Below are 20028 nucleotides of genomic sequence, written 5' to 3'. Positions count from 1 at the left end.
ACCCCCAAAGTGTTAACTGGAAGTGAACCCTGTCCTGCCTGACAGGCTGGTGAACTCCAGAGCTCAGCCAATCAGCACACCAGGTGGGTGGGATCTTGAGAGCCATTGGGAGGAAGAGTTCTTTGTTAGAGAAGAAGCTGGCTGGGAGCGTAGAGGAGGACATGCAGCCATAAAGTCTGCCTGCAGGAAAATTTCTCTGCACGTCCTGGGAAGCCAGGAGGGCAGGAAGCTTGAGTTCTCCACCAGGATTTGGTGAGTTTAAGAAAGGCTTCGGGAAGTTAGTCTAGGGACAAGTTTGTTTAGTCAGATTGTGTGTTAGATTTTCAGTTTCTTGTGTGTGTGTGTGTGTGGTATATCCCTGATACTGTTCTAAGTGTGCTTCTGCTTTTTTAGCATACATGTTCTTGACAACTGGGTAAGCACGATTTTTAAAGTGTGCCAACCCAACATCATCTGGGGTACTTTTTGAAGTATCCTTGTGACCTACAGAGTATTTTTACCTGTAATTAAAAGCTGAGAAAGCCTCAGACGGAAGTGGTCTGTTGCACTTGAATAAAGCTGTTTTTCTTTTTTCTTTTTGCATTTTATAAGCCTCTCTGAGTGCGTGTTTAACTCAGGAAAAAGTGGGAGCTGGAAGGGGGTCTCACTCTGGTGCACACACACCTCAGACATTCAGCAATCTACCAGTTTTCTCACCACGTGTAGGCTTGCACATGGAAGGTTTTTGTATACTTTTCCAATAGCAAAAGAAAGAGAGCTTCCCTGGGATTTCCACCCATGCCAGGGTTGCGGGGGTCAAGATCCTGTCGATAAATGGGTGGTGATAGAAGCCTTTAGAACCTACCAAAAACTACAGGAAGTTTAAGGAGAAGCCTTGCTTGGAAAGCACAGAGGGAATGATTCAGCATTTTTCTTCCCCTCACGTGGGTTTGTTCTGAGACAAAGGGTTTAATAGGCTACACTTTCGCCTGTGGTGGGCAGTTCTCCTTATGAGGCTGATTCACAGAAGGGATACCCGCACTCTAATTGTAAATACCTCGTTGCAGGTTATTGTAATTTATTAATAAAAGTGGCCTTAGTTCATCCAATCACACATCGTTATTGAGCCTGGGTGTGCAATTATAATAAGCTTTTATTAATCATTATATAGTTTTGTATTTGGTTAGATTAGACTCTAACGATGCTGCAGGTTCATAGCCTCATCGCTTAGGTCCCATACCCTGCAGTTGTAGATTTCATAATTCCACAGTGTTTTATTAGCTACAGTTTTATAGATTGGTATTGCTTTTATATCCTTTTGTACTGTTTTATGGTGGTCTAGGACCGTAATAAAGATTGATTGATTGAACCAAAAATTGAAACCCACAAAAATGTGGCATAGCAATACTTTGTGCAATGATTACAAATAGTTTCTAGAGAAGAAGCTTCTGTTGCTCTGTCTGACTGCTCCTCTCACTTATATTCTGCTTCGCTGGCTGTGAAGTTTGCTATGTAAACTGCTTTGTGAATATTTTTTTACTGAAAACCAGTATATATTATATTGTAATTATTAAAAAAGAATAATTTGGCCTTTTTCTAACATTGGGTTCTTGCTTCCCCTTCTACATCTTCCTTTTAATTTTTTCAATCCTATGCCTTTTGCTCTATCTGCACTGCTTCTGTTATCATCCTTCATCCACATTGCCACTATCAACCATTCTTTTGTCCACCTATTTTTATCTCTGCCTAACAAAGGACTTTCCAGAAGTGAATTTATGGTAGGCTTTTAAAAGCCTCTGCAGTAGTTACTTACAGGCCTTTGCACACAGTCTTGATGCTTGTGGAGTCCTTTGTAGATTCTTGTGCTCCCACATACTGTTTCTAGGTTTTGGTCACCCTCACACTATTTTTACAGCTCCACCTGCTGGCCAGTACTTGGGAAGTTCTAAGTAGTAATAGAAAGGGATGGATTTGCAAGTGCTGGCCAGCAGGTGGTACTGTGAAAATGCACAAGGGCCATGCTCAGCATGTGGCCAAAGTATGGAAACATGTTGCAAAGAAGCATGGGAATCAACAACATTATACACAAGCATCTGGACTGTGCGTGAGGGCCCATATGTAACCACTGCAGAAGCTTTAAGCCTGCAGTAAGCTCATATCTGGAAAAGTCTTTGAATCATTGGCTTTTAGGTACTGAATTTAATAGCTTGTCGGCTTTTAGGTACTGAATCTACTACTACTACTACTACTACTACTACTACTACTACTAAGAATAATAATTTCTGCTGTGTGAAGACAAGTGAAAAGTTCCCCTTCTCACAAGATCTGGAAACATGGGGAGAGGATGCTTGAGTCATGCATCCTTTGTTGAGGCATCCTTTTAAAATGCAAAGTGGCTAGAGCCAAGGGACAACTGGAATATTCAATACAGTGGCTAGCCATTCGAGTATTCCACCTCCAACTGGCCTCCTTCCATTACGCTGAAGGCATTAAGTGCAATCTTGATGTTTCATTCTTCCAAGCATGTCAAACAGAACAAGCTTAACCAAGTTGTACATGGCCAGAGACGCACCTAATTTTGGAACCTGGACCTAAAGGCCTTTGGAGGCACCCTTCCCCTGCAAATTAAGCATCATCATGCTCCACTGGGTGACCACATTGCCCAGGACAGACAAAAGAGGATTTGGGGGGCCCCAGAGGCTGTGGAGGCCCTGGACTTCAGCCCTGAAGTCTAGGGGTAAGAGCACATCTGTACATGGTATGTTAAGTCTCATGATGAAAATTTAAAGAAGCTAGGCAGGAAAAAACAACTAATCTCCTACCTTCTCCAAGCCCTTTGAATAATGGTAGCAGCACAGTTCTTCTTCCGGAAGAGCTCTTTTCTTGCCCTTTCCTTCTCTATCATCTGCATCCGGATCTCTGAAGGAACAAGTTCAATATTTTGTCTCTGCACTAAAAGAGCACACAACTGATCCTCTGAATTCCCAGGCGTTGTTACAGTCTGCCTGTCCAGTTTTGGACTGTCTCCATGGACGTTGCTTAATGCTAGTTTGTTGGGCACATGCCTTGTAGTTCGTGCATTGTTAGCCAGCAAAAGACTAGATTTTTTGGTAAGATTGTTATGTGTTGCCTTATTGGTTTGTGTAACAGCAGTGCTTGAAGTGTCTCTTCGGATGTTTACACTTTCCACTTTGGCACTCCCAGGCCTACTAGAGCCAGCTGGGGACCATCTCTCATCATTTTTATCTTTGCTTCTTGCTTTCAACTGCTGTGGGCTGCCTTGAAATGCCACTTCACTCTGCCTTGTACTTCTATGTGTGCAGTTACTGCTCTGACCACAAACTGCTTTTGCTTCACAATGGCTAATATCATCATTTATTGACTGACTTTGAGTTTCTGATTTCTTCCCAGAGCTGGCAGCTTTACAGCTGGAGTTGTGCCTTATGCTGGCATGCATAAAAGTGCCATTTGCTCTTATACTAGGTTCCTTGTGTTTTTTATCATCCCTGCCTGAGGTTGCAGATATAGTTTGATGCTTTGCTTCAACTTGATGCCTGGATGCCTCATTTTCCTGACTGGAATTGAAAGCAACAGAAGCAGACTTGCTTTTGCTGTTTGTTCTTGATGCCTCTAGACAAAAAGAGATAAATGGAAAAAATATTCTCATTTCTCAGTTTTCCTAATAACAATTTGTTATATTGACAAACATTTAGACAAGATAGTTGTGACCAAAAAACATGTAGACAAGATAGTTGTGTCACCTTAAAGACAAATTGGTGGTAGCATAAGTTTTCATGGACAATGGTGCACTTCAGGTGAATGAAGTGTTATCTTCAGCTGGCAGAAATATATCTATATGGCCATTCTGATGACCATTCAAAGGAAGACTCCAGAATGAAACTGCAAATTTAGAATTGATCAAGAGCTTTAGTTATATTGTTTCAGGCATTAATTGAAACAACAGTTTGTCATAACACAGGTGTTAAATTAAATTAGCAAGGCTTGGAAGATATTGATACAACCAGTTACTGCTCTTGTGAATAGTCACTGTGCTTATTTTGTACATTTGAAGCTCTACAGTCTCTCTCTCTATAAACAGCATTTCATGGCTATTTGACATGTTTGTGTGTGTATATTCTCTTTCTCTATATCCAGGTATATACATATATATGCCATACATTTTTGTAGATATGTATACCGACAATAATACCTCATGAATCTGAAGTAGTGGACTGCAGTCCATGAAAGCTTATGCTATAATAAATGTGTTACTTTGAACATATTAATCTCTTTAAACAGGCAAAAGAGGTTAGAGAACAAATCATAAAAGCAGTTAAAATTGTTTTAGTCATAGCTTTCTAATAATTTAAATTATGTCCCTTGTCCATATTATCTACAAATCCAATAGCTGCTTAATATAAAACTAAATTTCCCCAATACTGGACTTTAAACTGGGGGAACTGGTTACCTTAGACTGCTTGCTTCTATATGAACCTGCCTGGTTCTTGAGATCGACAAGGTAAATTAAGGTAAATTCACCTGGTGGCTGCCAGGAAAGGGAATTTTCAGTGGCAGCATTACATCTCTGGAACTCCCTTCCTAAGGATGTTAGATTCTCTTTTCCTTCACCATCTTCAAACAGAGATTAAAGACATTCTTATTTCAGGAAGCTTTTAGCCTTATGCAAAAATAGCTTTATTTTGGCCCTATCCACTCTCCTACTGCTATGAGTTTCTTTTAATTGTTTTGTGTACTTACATTGTTTTAATTTGGATTTTAAATTATCTTATTTTTTTGAAAACTGCTTTCTATTTTTAAAATGAAAAGCAGGTTATTAATCTAGATATATATACATTAAAATAACTATACAACGGTCACAACTGAGCATACCTTTACAGGTCTCTTTCTTGATCAAATGCAATTTATAATCACCAAAAAGCCCAGCAGAAAGCATTATTTGGAAGGATTGAAATGATAGAAGAGTAAAAAAGAATCACACAGAAAAGTACAAATGTAATCCATTATTATGGTGATGCCTGGACTGAGTCTTGCCTTGCTTTGATAGCAAGGTAGCAAAACTGCAAGCATCAGTCTTGAAGTGAGAACTCTAGCATCTTACTCTCTGTACCACCATGGCAACATGCTGGAGTGGAGAGCTGTTGGCCTGCCTTCTGGAGTGCTGCAGTGTCAGCACTGCAGATAGCCAAAGGATGGTATTGCAGCTACCAACTCAGCACAGAATAGGTGACCCATGGGGCCAACAATGGTCCACTCTTGATATGTACGTTCCTGCTTTACTCCAGGTAACCAGCCATGACCAAAAACTAATTTAGAAAGATGACAAACCCTTTTTCCTTTTGTGATCTTCACCAAGCAGCTCTCTGGAGTGACATATGGTTTTGTCAGCTTTGTTTGGCAAGACTGTGGCTAAGCTCTCCTTGCTTTTTCCTAGTTGGTTTTGAGGCATGTGGCCTGAGGGAGGCCTTTTACTCCGAGCATTGCCTTGTTGATTGGAGTGTTCTGGGATGTGAAGTTTCATACCACTCCTCACTCTCTCTGAAAAATACTGCTGCTGCACTTGAGCCTTGGAGTTCTGCAGTTCGTTCCGTATTTCTGTGGCTTTCCTTCTATTTTCTTCCTCACGTTTCCTGTAATCAATGTTTATAATGTTGAACACTTATGGAAACACTTTACTGAAAGCTTTGGATCACAACACTACAAGTTAAGCAGGGTTTTGCTCTCTCTAAAATGTGATTTTTTAAAAAACAACAACACTTAATTCATTTAATTAAAGCTATATTTGTATCCTACCCTTCTTCCAATGGAAGGATCATGCAACCTTCAGGGTCATATTTTCAAATGGTACAAAGCACTTTTGGGGAAAGGGGAGGTTGTCAAAATTGCCCCTCCCTAGTCAGGAACTCAGCAGCATCTGTACTTCTAATGTAGCACCTGTGCTTTGTTACCCTGAATAATAAAGGTAACAAAGCCCCAGTACACCAAGTTAGGCTGGAAATTATAACATTGTAATAATATTATTGAAATACAGCAAAAACAAACAAACCCACTTGTAAGGATACTTAAGTCCATCCAAAATGTATCCTTACAAATCTCATTTAAGTGGCAGGGTTAAGTACATACTGAATTTAAAATATCAGGATGTTGCTCGAGGTATTGAGAAAATTAAGTGCACCCTTGTGGATGGAGATCAAGAAAACTGACAAAAAGCAGGCCCTTGGCTTCAGGGGTTTCCCATCTCATATATGTCACACAAAGAGCATAAGAGCTCAATGGGAGTGCCCAAATGGAATTAAATAATGAGATTAAGGTAGTCATGAAGATGGAATGCAGGAACCCATGCCAAAAATAAGCTCTGTCTCTGGAGGTAGAGGTGCCCGTGTCATCCTGGCGCACCTTGGAAACTGAATTATGTCTATAGATACTGTTTGAAAGTTTCAGTAGTATAAGATATAGCTATACAATATGTGGGCTTCTCCCCAGTCATGTTGCCTGGGATGCCCATGCTCGAATGTTATGAGGCCTGCCGGAGCCATGTCAGCTACCACCCTCCAGGACTAAGTTTTGGCTTGAATGGGGGAAATTAGCATCACATGGTGAACAATGAAAATACCACAAGTGCTACGTGAGATAGGCAGCCATGACATGGACGCACTGGAAAGAGGGATGAAAGCAAGGGTTGTTTTATTTAGAGGTAATAGGGATATGGGAAATGAAAAAGGGGTTGGTTAGGCAGAGCGGGTTTTGGGCAGCATCACGTGCAGAGTCTGATGACAGATGCGGGTGGTTAATCCAAGAGCAAAAGCACACTAGGTGGCAAAAGAGTGCATGGTGGCAGTTTCAGGGGCAAAAGCTCCTGCTAGATGGAAAAAGGCAAGTGAGATCCCATGTTTTGGGGTGGGGGGTTCTTATAGGCAAAAACATGTCCTGAGGCTAGGGGGATACCGGCAAATGTTACCCTTCAGGAGTTTCCTGATGATTTCAGGAGTTACTGCTCCTGATAAGGTGTGGATGTTAGTTATGTCCAGGTGGTGTTTTCCTGTATGCTTCATGACAAAGGTTATTCGAAAAGGGAGATCACTAGAGCAATCTCTTGGACAAAAGGGAAGGGAGGAGGAACATCACACCCTCTGGGATGGACTTGCTCAATTCTGAAAATGATACATTGAGTAGAACTTGACTCAGCCTTGGGAACTCTCATCAAACTAAGAAGGAAGAGAGCTTGCATTCCTTTCTCTCTTGTTCCTTCTTGCAACAGTTCAGGTCTGTTCTGTATTTCACCTCCTATGCCATAATGCAATCAGCAAGGGCATTTCCTAGGGCCTTTTGCAAATGGACCTGAGTATTGCCTTTTTAGGAAAACCTCTTGTCAGAAAGGCTGTTTACTTGGAATGCAGGCAACATTTCTCTTCCAAGCAATCGTAGGGACAGAAAATGACTGAGGCTTGAGCTTAGGAAGTACACGGAAATACCCCAAAATGGTGAAGTGAGTGGTTCTGGTAACGAACGATAATTAAACAAAAGAACTTAGATACTGGTAGACAGGACATGTTAGCTGTAGGTTATTGAATTTGCTCACCATTGGTTTTCAGGCTGATCTTTCCTAATCCAAATGAATGCACACTTTATTTAAAATTTATTTCAATTTAAAAGCACAAAGGGCTTTTTCCATGGCTAGGTTTATGTCCTCCTAGAATCTTGAAGATTGTTTTAAAGGTACTATCGTGTCCTAACTGTTCTCCATGTGACTTGGATAAGATTAAATCCCTGGTTCATATTCCTTTAAAACTGTAAATACCATTCCGATGCAAGGGAGAATTTGGTTCCCCTTTGATTAGAGGATTGCTCATGGAGAGGTCCATCAATGGCTATAAGTTGGAGGGCTATGGGCCACCTCCAGTCTCAAAAGGCAAGATGGCTCTGAGAACCAGTTGCAGGGGAGTAATGGCAGGAGAGAGGGCACGCCCTCAACTCCTGCCTGTGGTTTCCAGCAGCATCTGGTGGGCCACTGTGAGAAACAGGATGCTGGACTAGATGGGCCTTGGGCCTGATCCAGCAGGGCTGTTCTTATGTTCTTATGAGATCTGATGAGTGTACTTGCTTTCTGTTTAAATGGGGCTGACGCTGTCAGTGACAAAATTTTGGATCAAGATCAGACCTGTATTAATGCTAGCTAACATATTTGTTCTACGGCTGTGGTTTATTGTACTAAAAATATGGTCAGTGGTCTAATACAGTTTGATGTTGATGATGATGATGATGATGACCTACAAAATCTGAAGGCTCTGTTATGGTATTAGCCTCCAGCAGTCCAAAGTACCTACAAATACAGGGCTAGAATAAAAAAGCATGCAAATAGAATTCTTTCAGACACAAATGCCTTTCTCAGCCATTTCTCCCAGAACTAACTACCTGGTATTTCTATTAGGAAAGCAAAGCTGGAATCTTCTATGGAAACCTTGATATTAGAGGTAAACATGGCGAAAGAGTATGCTTCAGTGTGTCTATTGGATTTGGATATTGACACAACATGGGAGGGAGATATCCTTGGACTTCCTAGGTTTAGAGTATCTTTGGACTTGCTAGGTTTAGAACTCTGCTGTTACCCTGTTCCAGACTGAGCCAGGGTCTCCACCAAGGCAGGGATTCAAAAGTGCTGAGACTTTGGACAACTACCAAGGCCAAAACCTTGGCCAGTGCAAAACAGAGAAACAAGAGCAACACAATGTAATATAATGCAACGTAAGAGAGTGTTATTTCAGCAACCTCCTTCATCTTCCATTGATGAATTATGGCATAGTATGGCCAAGAAAAGACCCTAGAACTGCCACCTACTAGCCTTCAACTAATCTTTTAGAGTTATAGTCACTTTTAGAGACCAGTGACATGTAGAAATCTCCACAGTGCTGTCATTATCAAGCCCCAAAGCTTTCTGTTCTGAAAGGCAGCCTCCAAAGTTGGCATCCCAATACCCAAACTCTGTAATTCATCAAAGTCTCCCATTCTCGATTGAAGGCCGGACAACCCCCAAAGACATGATCCATTGTTTCTCGCACTCCACAAACTGTGAACAGATCATAATCATGTCCATCTACTGTAAATAGATTGCTCCCCAGAGTACAATGCCCTGTCAAGATGTGAAAATGAGCAACCTTTCATCTGGCCAGTTTGCTCGAAAAGCCAGAAGTCATCTAAATTTGGCCAATAAAATATATCCTTCTCCCAGTAATACCCTCCTCCCAATGCTTCTGCCAATTCTTTTTAAGTTCTCATTTAACTCAACTTTTAACTTCAGAAAGAGTTAGAGCAGAGGGATCCCAATAGCAGTAGTGTCATATCCCAATGTTTTTTCAGTTGTTAAATTTGCCATCTTAGTGCCAATGGGCCTGTCGAACCCAGAGCCCCAAAGATTGTATTTCAGCATTCAAGGACCAAATCTCATGCATCAAGAGAGATTTACAGTCCATAACCCATTCCACATTGCTAAGAGGCCTGATAATGAGTCAGATAAAATAAACATCCTCTCAGGCCTCACATTTTGTACCAATTCCAGCACCAACACTAAAGCCATACATCCAGCTGTCATAATGGAAAGCCCATCTGCCAACCTTTCTGTCTTCCAAATCCAGGGACACAAAATGCAGCAGCTACCTTTACCTCCTGGATACTCTTAGAACCATCTGTATAAAAATTACAAAAGCCATTCCATCTAGAAAAAACAAGAATCCTGATCTTAGTAGTAATAATAGAGACTTTTATACTAGGTGGTATATAAATTCATTCAATCAATCAATCATAAATAATATTACCCATATCCATAAGCCCTGTACCTGGGCAGCTCAAGTTCACTACGAATATGACAAATATTTATATACTGCTTTTCAACAAAAGTTCCAAAGGGTGCTGTCCAGGCAGGTTGAATTGGCCCTATCTCTTTCCTTGGAAAGTCTCTATTTCTTAAAGGGGCACTGTCTGATGTCTTAAGTGCTGGCTCTGGCAATGCTGGGGAGCCGCTGCTAAAAGTGGTAAGTCCTCAGGGGTCTCCTCTGAGTCAGGTGATGTAGGTAGAACTGTGCCCTAGGATTGTAGTGGGATGCTGGTTGCTTCAGGTTCCCCTGGTCGGCAAAGTCCTGGAAGCAAAGGGTCACTCGGGATTTGGATCTTAGGGTGTTCCCAACCTCTCTTATCCCCTGAATGTTCTGTCTCATTCCTCAGTTGAGAGGGTCCTGGGCCTGGGAACTAGACAATGGCATATTACACACACATGCAGGTAATGGTATCCCAACAGCCCTTTTTGGAAATTAAAAGCCACCTTGGGAAGGGCAACTGGGAACAGATAAGCAGCATGCAGGAAAAGAGTTAAACTATATGGTATATACTGTACTAGCTGACCTGGCACAGAGCATCTGTGCCCCTGGTCCTCCCTGTCTCTCCTCCAGGCCCAGTCTGTTCTCCTTCCCCCACTTCAGCCCCAGTCCATTCTCCCCCTCCCAGTCTACTTTTCTTTGCCTTCCCTCCCCATCCACTGGCCTGGACGGTGCCCGGTGCTTTTCTTCCCACCTGCAGGCCTGGCCAGTGCTTTCCCTCCCCAGCTGACCCGGCGGGCACTTTCCCTCGCCGCCCGGCAGCAGAGCTTTCCCTTGCCGGCCAGCTGGTCCAGCAGCAGCATACCCGTGGCTATCTGGCAGCTGCTCGTGAACTCTCGCGAGAGCTGCCAGACATGAGATTAGCCATGGGTATGCCTTAGAGAATTAAATACATAGAAGATAGAAGCTGCATCAATCAACACAACTGAAATATAGTCTTTCCAAATCCAATTGCAGAAGAAAATGAACTTTTTAGGGAGGGGCACATATATATTTTTCTATAGAAGGTTTTGCTCAGGTCATCGTATGTGACCCATAATGGACACTGCTATGCTGTTAAGCTTCTTCTGGGAATGCCAATATGACCATGCACATTTTCTAATCATGCTAATGTCCAAGAGACCTCAAAAATTTTGGACTCTAATTTGTTGCAACAGAAACCAAACAATTTGTTGCCAGCTGCTTTTCAGAAAAAATTATAATGACAGTAATGATGATAATGATAATAATAATCATCATATTACACACACATACTGGATTAAAATGAGTTGTGGTTTAAAAACAGTTATAAAAATGGACAGGTGGTGAATGTCATATTATGTAGCCCTCTGATATTTTAAACTTTCAGTACCTTTGTAGACTGCTGACACATGACAGGTTAGTTATGCAGCATGTCTTCATCAGTTCTTATGATTCACAAGCAACACCATGAAGTGTCATTTCTGTGCGATGCATCAGGGAAAGGCCTTAACTGTATCTGTCACTGCTATCTTATCATGTATTCTCGGTAGAAGCAGTTGATTGAACCTGGGTGCATGAAAAGCTGCTAACTGAGCCACAAGCTGTGCTCTGGGCAGACTTAGGCACTTCACCATTTCCTTTGGCAATGACAGAAGTGGCTCATTCTCAAATAATAATATTGCCACTACACAGTATCTGGGCGTTTGTTTCATGTACAGTACAACTTTCTCTGCCATTTTGGTCTGATAAAGTAGGCCTTGCTATTCACAGAACAATTATTTTCCTTTCTTTCAAACAAGCACACAGATTGCTCCTCCCTGCACTTTTCATTCCATAAAGGAAACAAGACAAGCAAGGCACATTCAAACACAGCAGAAGCCTTAGCCTTGTCAATCCATGTTCCATCTATATATCTGACTAGCAGACCAATTCAAAACTACAAAGAGCTCTGTGGCACCTTAAAAACGAAAACATCCATTGTAGTGTAGGCTCAGCAGGTACATATATATACCATTACCACAGAAGGAAAAAAATCAAAGCGAGACTGAAAGGTCAAGCAATGCAGGAGATTTACAATATCCTATGCAGGTCACAAAAAACTACAAAATCCAGTCTGAATGGGCATGATCCACTCCTATGACAATGAGTAACTTAGCACAAGATAGCATAAAGATCGAAAGAGGGAAAATTATTTTCTGTAGTGAAAAAACCACTCTCAGTGCTTATTGAATCACACTTGTACAGTATCAAAATTTGCTATAGGATTCCAGTTCAGCAGCTTCACTGAACTCAAATTCAAAGCAGCAGAGAGAAACAACTACCGCATTTTACGGACTATAAGACGCTACAGACTATAAGACGCACCTTAAATTTTCATCCAGTTTTTGAGTTTTCGAGCTTTCCTTCTCCTCTCGCCTCCATCTCCACTCCAAGCCCTCCCACCAAGCCCCGCTCTGGCCTTTCCCTCCTGCCAGCAGCAGTGAGCCCACATTGGTGACCCGCGGCGGCGGATGCTGCTGCTAGTTGTTGCTCATCACGGCCGCCGGCGGGGCCTGCCTGGGACCTCCTTCACCTTGTGCCTCTGGTGGCTCCTGCGGGCTGGCGCTCACCTGCGCGGGCTTGTGCCGCCCCTTTCCAGGCTTGGCTGCAAAAGGCTTTAAGAAGCCTTTTGCGTGCGCGTGCAAAAGGCTTCTTAAAGCCTTTTGCAGCCAAGCAGGGAAAGGGGCGGCAGGGAGGTATCCTGCTGCCCGATTTTGGAAATGGGCCCAGCGGAATAGGGGTGGCAGGGACCTCCCTGCCACCCCCTTCCCTGCTGGGCTCCTTTTAGAAATCAGGTGGCAGGATACCTCCCTGCCGCCCCTTTCCCTGCTTGGCTGCAAAAGGCTTTAAGAAGCCTTTTGCAGCCAAGCCTGGAAAGGGGCGGCAGGGAGGTATCCTGCTGCCCGATTTCTAAAAGGAGCCCACCGGGGAAGGGGGCGGCAGGGAAGTATCCTGCCGCCCAATTTGAACAGAACAAGGAGCCAGCGGGTAAAGGGGCGGCAGGGAGGTATCCTGCCGCCCGATTTGTAAAGGAAATACGGCGCCGGAGTGGGGAAAGCACGGGAGGAGTAAGTAAACCCTCCCCCACCCTTAATGGAACCCTCACCCCAATCGAATCGGAGTAAAAGACGCACCTGAATTTGGGGGGATATTTTTCAAGGGAAAAAGTGTGTCTTATACTCCGTAAAATATGGTATATGATGATCAATTAAATTTTAAAGCATGGGATTAGGGAGGTGGGAAACCGGGATTTTGTTCTACCAGTTTCAAGAAGTCATAGTTTTTAACAATGGAAGCATAACAGCATTATTTGAAAAATATTCAAAAGTTCTGCTTCTGAAACCTGTGGGTGAATTTAATTTCCTACATTATTTGAGAATTTATAATCTGCTTTTTAGCTCAAGTGAGTTCTTAATATTTGAGTGAGTTCTCAAATATATTTTATATCTATCTACTTCCATTTCCACACAGTCCCATATCTAAGGAAAAATATAAACTAAATCAGCAGTATTATTTTAACAGGATGTGGATAATACAGATCAAACACCCATATTTGGAGGTTAAAAGTATGCTTAACTTTTAATAGCCTTCCTAAATGAGCCAAGATCTTAGATCTGATTATTATTCTCAAGTAGCAATAAATTCCATGAACACAGAGTAGTACATTTATGAATTTACATATGCATATCCCAGGAGCTCTTCAAGTCTATTAACTACCAAGTTCTGACTGTCACTTATTTATGTGCAAATCAGTTCCAACTTTTTTGATCATTGCTGCAGGTCCTTCTGCTTGGCCTGCTACATCCTCCATTTTAGATCTCTTTTGCATTGTGTCCTTTTGCCCACCTTCTCCCTCCTCCTTTGTGCAGAACAGGAATTTTTTAAGGTAAACCTTAGCTTGTTGGAATTTCCCTTTCAAGTACTTGCCTCTATTTGTAGTATAAATTGTCCATGACTGGAATTTGATCCAGGCATCAATGCTGCCAGGCATCTAAGAGCTTTCCCTTCAAGCATCCTCCACCTTTAGCAGTACCACTCCACCTCCTGAGTAAGATGCATTCATGTGAAACAATACATATAGTCCCCTAAATAAGAACTTTGTGGCTTTCAGAGGACTGGATACAACATTCCAGTCCAGGAAGTCATGGCAGATATCTACCATCATCAGAGCATGAGATAATCCTTCAGGGACTCAGCATTTTATATGGATCAAATTATTCGAAACCTTTACAGAAACTAATTTTTACAAGGGCCATATTTTGATTTTGAGCAAGGGCTGGAGAGTCAGGCAATATTCATTGTGCCCATCAACTCACTCCCATGTCAGCCAACACACAGGCAAAGGACTGTTTAAGACAGACACACACACTAAACTAAAACATATGCTTCAGCAGGATTGTCTCCTTCTGAACCTCAGCTATTATCTCATAGAGTCATTGCTATTGTTCACATAAAGGAAGTATTGGTTCATGGCTTTTGACTGTGCATTCGATCTAGTTTACATATGTAGCAAAATGAGTCAGTAATGAGAGGTAAAATCATGAGATGGTAGAATGAACTATTACTTCAGATTGTAGGCGGTGGGTTATATTCTTGAACGTTATATAAAAAACACTCCCTACAAATAGAAAACTAGCACGCAAGAAGTGGTCTGGGCTAGACTTTCTCCTCCTAATGTGCTAGGAGTTTGTTTTAAACTTACAGGGAACATAGGTAGGGAAACATTAAAAAATGGCATTCCCCATCCGTAACCATAAATGTAGGGCCAACAAACAGAAGTACTTTTTCACACAATGCATAATCAACCTGTGGAATTCTCTGCCACAAGATGTGGTGACAGCCAACAACCTGGATGGCTTTAAGAGGGGTTTGGATAACTTCATGGAGGAGAGGTCTATGATCGGCTACTAGTTGGATGGCTATAGGCCACCTCCAGCTTGAAAGGCAGGATGCCTCTGAGTACCAGTTGCAGGGGAGTAACAGCAGGAGACAGGGCACGCCCTCAACTCCTGCCTGTAGGCTTCCAGCGGCATCTGAGCCAGCGTGGTGTAGTGGTCAGAGTGCTGGACTAGGACCGGGGAGACCCAAGTTCAAATCCCCATTCAGCCATGATACTTGCTGGGTGACTCTGAGTCAGTCACTTCTCTCTCAGCCTAACCTACTTCACAGGGTTGTTGTGAGGAGAAACTTAAGTATGTAGTGCACTGCTCTGGGCTACTTGGAGGAAGAGCGCGACATAAATGTAATAAATAAATAAATAATAAATATCTGGTGGACCACTGTGTGAATCAGGATGCTGGACTAGATGGGCCTTGGGCTTGATCCAGCAGGGCTGTTCTTATGTTCTAACCTGGTACAATGGGTACACACGATCCTCCCACCTCTTTATCTAGCATCTGTAGACCAGACGTCAGAGTGAGAAGTTAGATGCATAATAAGGGGAAGGTATATGGAATGAGGAGAACACAGTGGGACCACATGAGGAGCTGGACTCAGTATCCAGCCACCAGTTCTATCCCAGCTTCACAACATAATTTCTTTTATCTAGTGTTAGAAACAATGTTGCATGGTTTTCTAGCTTCAGCCTATGTATGTTTTTGTACAGTTTACAGCCATTGTTCGGGTTTAGTTGTATGCATGAAGTGAAGCACTTGATTCAGAGGAGGTTCCACTTCAAAGCTCTGATTGAATGAAATCCATGTTACACTCATCCACATTAGTGTACGATTACTGCCATCTCCTCCCATCCCAGTTCACATATGGTGAAGGATTTCTGTAATCCTGATTCAGAACTATTCAATTAGAATACTGTTCCCTGTTGTTTGTAACCAGATATTTGGACACAAATTCACAAATGTGTGCTGAGGTGAAAACTGTATCCCATCTGGAAAGCTATATAGTTTACAAATAAGCTTTCTAAAAAGTAAGACATAGCTTTTGTTATACAATAATGGCATAAAAGAAAAATATATTTCAATCAAATGAGCTTTGGGTCTGATTGGAAGTTCTCTCAGAAAACCATTACAGGGTAATTACAAAAGAATCTGATGGGTGATTCAAAGGCAGAGGCAGAAGAGAGCAGGGGAGTTGCATGAGAGCTGACTTCTTTAACCTTTTAATATTGCCACCTATATACCAAAGCAAAGCGACGGGGGAGGGAACTTAGTGAGGCTTTGCCATTAAACTAATGTTGTTTGGTGTGTCAAATGTATTTGATTTCTCTGCAGAACAGTTTCCCAATCTGCTACTGTTCTCTGCCATGGACTGGGAATATTTCCAGATAGCCCAAATTAGGCTAATAGGCAGCCGATATAATGTTGTGCATATTATTTGGTAGTTACATGGCAAGAAGATAATAGGAGGATGGTAGATGTTTGTATGCATAGTAGCTGGCTTGATAATAGTTTTTTTTAATACATGGCTTTATGCAGTAACAATTAGTCCAGAGGTACCTCATATTGAGCCAATAGACACTGTGTTCTAGGAACTCATCCTACAGAAGTCTCATATGCAACTCCTACATCCAGTGGAGCTTGTGCAGGAAACATTTCCTAACACTGCTCCCCAACTTGGTCAGTATGAAAGTGGAGGGAGGGAGCAATTGAAAGTGAGAGTGAAACCACACGCAATGTAACGGTTGTACGGGAAACTGCAGTTAAATGGGGTAGAGATTTGAATCTGTGAACGTCTGAATGAGTGCAACTGCAGTTTCATGGCCAAAGAAACCTGTGATTTGCTTTGGCAAACTCCAGTTTGAATCTTCTGCTTGTAGTGAGTTTTGTTGCCAAAACCCTGAGGTTTTTCAGCAGCAGTGTTACGTCCGAATGTGGATGCTGCCATAACCATGGTTTTGTGCAGGTTCTGGAACCATAATAATAGAGAGGGTGGCTCAGAACCACCCAGGATCACGTCAGCTCCATGTCTGCAGCACTTCTTGCTGCCCCCCTCTCTAAGCACCTGCCCCATCCTGCTGACCCTGATCCAATAAAGCAGTTGCCCAGCAACAGGGATGCCGGAACATCCCATCCCAAGCTTCAAAGCCTGTCAAATGGAAACGTCACATGGGGGCATGCCCTCTTCCCATTCTATCCCTTGTTCCCCCCTCCTGGCAGCCAGGAGAGAAAGGGGATGGGGTGGCAAGACGGTCACTATGTGCTTAGTTCTCCAAAAATGAAGCAATCAAGATGTATGTTCACAAGCACATGCAGTTGCAGTGGCAACATAAACAAAGCAACCCCATTAGATTGCTGAGACAGGAACATATGGCAGGGTGGTGATACCAGGGGTCGGGTTTAAAGGGCAGCTACAACCAGGAATTATTGAATGGCTATTTTTGCACAATAATGTTGGGGAAGGGTCCCCCCCAAGCCCTTCCCCTTGGGAGAACACGTGTATTCCCTAGGCTTACTAATGAGAAAGGTCTGGCAGCAGGATCAGCATTGCCTCCAGTGAAAGGAGTGATGATGACAGATGTTGTTCCTGAGTGGACCGTTCACTCATGAGAGTGTAAGGACATAGGGCTACCCCTTCACAACTCATGAGAAGAACCATCTCTGGGGACAGGGGTGTCAGGCAGAATCACTAATAATGTGTGATAACATCCCTTCTCCCATGGATTGCTCTCTCACAAGTGTGTCAGGCTATGGAGACACACATGCAGGCCGAATGGCAGATGCTGCCCAGCCTGGTTGCTCTATACAAGCAAGTCACAGAGACAGGGGGCCTCCCTGTCTTGGTAAATGCTGTGTGCCCTCTGCCAGCCAGTCCACCCATTTAAGCATGTCCATCTTTATTTTTGCCAGGAACAGCGAATCCACTCTACTGGGGTCTCAGACAACCAAGGCTCCCCTCTCCTGTGATTCCCCAGGGCAGCAGATCTGAATATGGTGCAATGCCATATGTCAGTGTCATCAACCTTTTACGGAACAGTGACCATAGTGCCATCAAATTCAGCTTACATGCGGGGAGAGAATCAGAAAGGAAGTCTAACACAGACACTTTGAATTTCAGAAGAGGAAACTTCTCCAAAATGAGGAGTATGGTGAAAAGAAAACTGAAAGGGAAAATCAGGAGAGTCACTTCACTCCAGAATGCATGGATTTTACTCAAAACCACAATACTAGAATCCCAGTAAGACTTATACCCCAAAGGAGGAAATGTACCACTAAGTCAAGGAGGATGCCAGCATGTCTAATAGGTACCATCAAGGAAGCCATAAAAGGGAAGAAGACTTCCTTCCGAAATTGGAAGGCCTGCCCAAATGAAGAGAACAGAAAGGAACAAAAACTCTGGCAAAAGCAATGCAGGGTGACAACAAGGGAGATGAAAAGAGAGTTAGAGGAACATTTAGCTAAGAGCATCAAGGGGAATAACAAAAACTTCTTTAAATTCATCAGGTGCAGGAAACCTGCCAGGGAGGTGGTTGGACCATTAGACAATGAGGGAATGAAAGGGATTATTAAGGAGAATATGGAGGTTGCAGAGAAGCTAAATGAGTTCTTTGAGTCTTCATGGCAGAGGATACTGAGCATATACTTGTTCCTGAACCAGGCTTTTCGCGGATGGAGGCTAAAGAACTGAGTCAGATAGAAGTGACAAGAGATGATGTTCTAAACTGTCTGGAAAAATTAAAAAACAGCAAATTGTCAGGGCCAGATGGCATTCATCCAAGAGTCCTCAAAGAACTCAAATGTGAAATTGCTGACCCCCTTGCTAAAATATATAATGTATCCCTACAATCAGGTTCTGTACCAGAGGACTGAAAAGTAGCAAATGTAACACCGCTTTTCAAAAAGGGATCCAGGGGTGAGCCAGGAAATTACAGGCCGGTTAGCTTAGCGTCTGTTCCAGGCAAATAGATGGAAAGCATTCTCAAGGATAAAATTGTAAAGCACATAGAAGAACATGCCTTGCTGGGGGAGAACCAGCATAACTTCTGCAAAGGTAAATCTTGCCTCACCAAACTTTTGGAGTTGTTTGAGAGTGTCAACAGGTTTGTGGATAAAGGTGATGCAGTTGACATAGTATAGCTGGACTTCCAAAATGTTTTCAACAAAGTTCCTCATCAAAGACTCTTGAGAAAACCTAGCAGTCACGGGATAAGGGGACAAGTACATGTGTGGCTTGCTAATTGGTTGAAAGACAGGAAACAGAGGGTAGGTATAAATGGAGAATTTTCACAATGGAGGGAAGAGAGAAGTGGGGTCTCTCAGGGATATGTACTGGGACTGGTGCTGCTCTTTAACTTGTTCAAAAATGATCTAGAATTTGGGGTAAGCAGCGAAGCGGCCAAATTTGCAGATACTAAACTATTCAGGGTAGTGAAATCCAAAACTATTGTGAGGAGCTCCAAAAAGATCTCTCCAAACTGGTTGAGTGGATGACAAAATGGCAAATGTGGTTCAGTGTTGGCAAGTGTAAGGTGATGCACATTGAGACGATAAACCCCAACTTCAAGTATAGGTTGATGGGATCTGAGTTGTCAGTGACTAATGAGGAGAGGGATCTTGGGGTCGTGGTGGACAGCTCATTGAAAGTGTCGACTCAATGTGCGTCAGCTGTGAAAAAGGCCAATTCTATCCTAGGGATCATTAGGAAAGGGATTGAAACTAAAACTGCTAATATTATAATGCCCTTATACAAAACTATGGTGCGGCCACACCTGGTGTACTGTGTACAATTCTGGTCACCATGTCTAAAGGAGGACATTGTAGAACTGGAAAAGGTGCAGAAGAGGGCAACCAAGATGATCAGGGGCCTAGAGCACTTTCCTTATGAGGCAAGGCTATAACACCTGGGGCTTTTTAGTTTAGAAAAAAGACGACATGATAGAGGTATATAAAATCATGCATGGTGTAGGAAAAGTGGAAAGAGAGTAATCTCTCTCACACACACATAACTCTAGAACCAGGGATCATCTAATGAAATTGAAGTACTTTTTCACTCAACACATAATCAACTTCTGGAATTCTCTGCCACATGATGTGGTGTTGGCTACTAGTTTGGATGGCTTTAAGAGGGGTTTGGATAACTTCATAGAGAAGAAGTCTATCAACGGCTACTAGTCTGAGTGCTACACCTCCAGGCCACATCCCTCCTCAGAGGCAGAATGCCTCTGAATACCAGTTGCAGGGGTGTAACAGTAGGAGAGAGGGCATGCCCGCAG

At 42.7% G+C, this 20028-nt stretch overlaps 1 protein-coding gene across 16 annotated transcripts in view; it reads right to left on the bottom strand.

Annotated features, from left to right (window-relative positions):
* INVS (inversin) overlaps positions 1 to 20028 on the bottom strand; it is a 210454-nt gene that overhangs the window by 35489 nt on the left and 154937 nt on the right. For 12 of the 16 annotated variants that reach the window (XM_053262830.1, XM_053262831.1, XM_053262819.1 and 9 more), the window contains 3 exons: positions 5326 to 5627; positions 4448 to 4611; positions 2802 to 3607 (listed from right to left, as the gene is read on the bottom strand). In XM_053262830.1, coding sequence (XP_053118805.1) covers positions 2802 to 3607; positions 4448 to 4611; positions 5326 to 5627 — 1272 coding nt within the window. Of the gene's footprint in view, positions 1 to 2801; positions 3610 to 4447; positions 4612 to 5325; positions 5628 to 20028 lie in introns of those variants that run through there. The other 4 variants (XM_053262833.1, XM_053262823.1, XM_053262820.1 and 1 more) reach the window with 3 other exon arrangements.

The sequence above is a fragment of the Hemicordylus capensis genome, chromosome 6 (assembly GCF_027244095.1).
Source record: "Hemicordylus capensis ecotype Gifberg chromosome 6, rHemCap1.1.pri, whole genome shotgun sequence".
Lineage (NCBI taxonomy): Eukaryota > Metazoa > Chordata > Lepidosauria > Squamata > Cordylidae > Hemicordylus > Hemicordylus capensis.
Note: the sequence above shows the minus strand (reverse complement) of the source record. Positions and strands in the feature narration are given on the sequence as shown.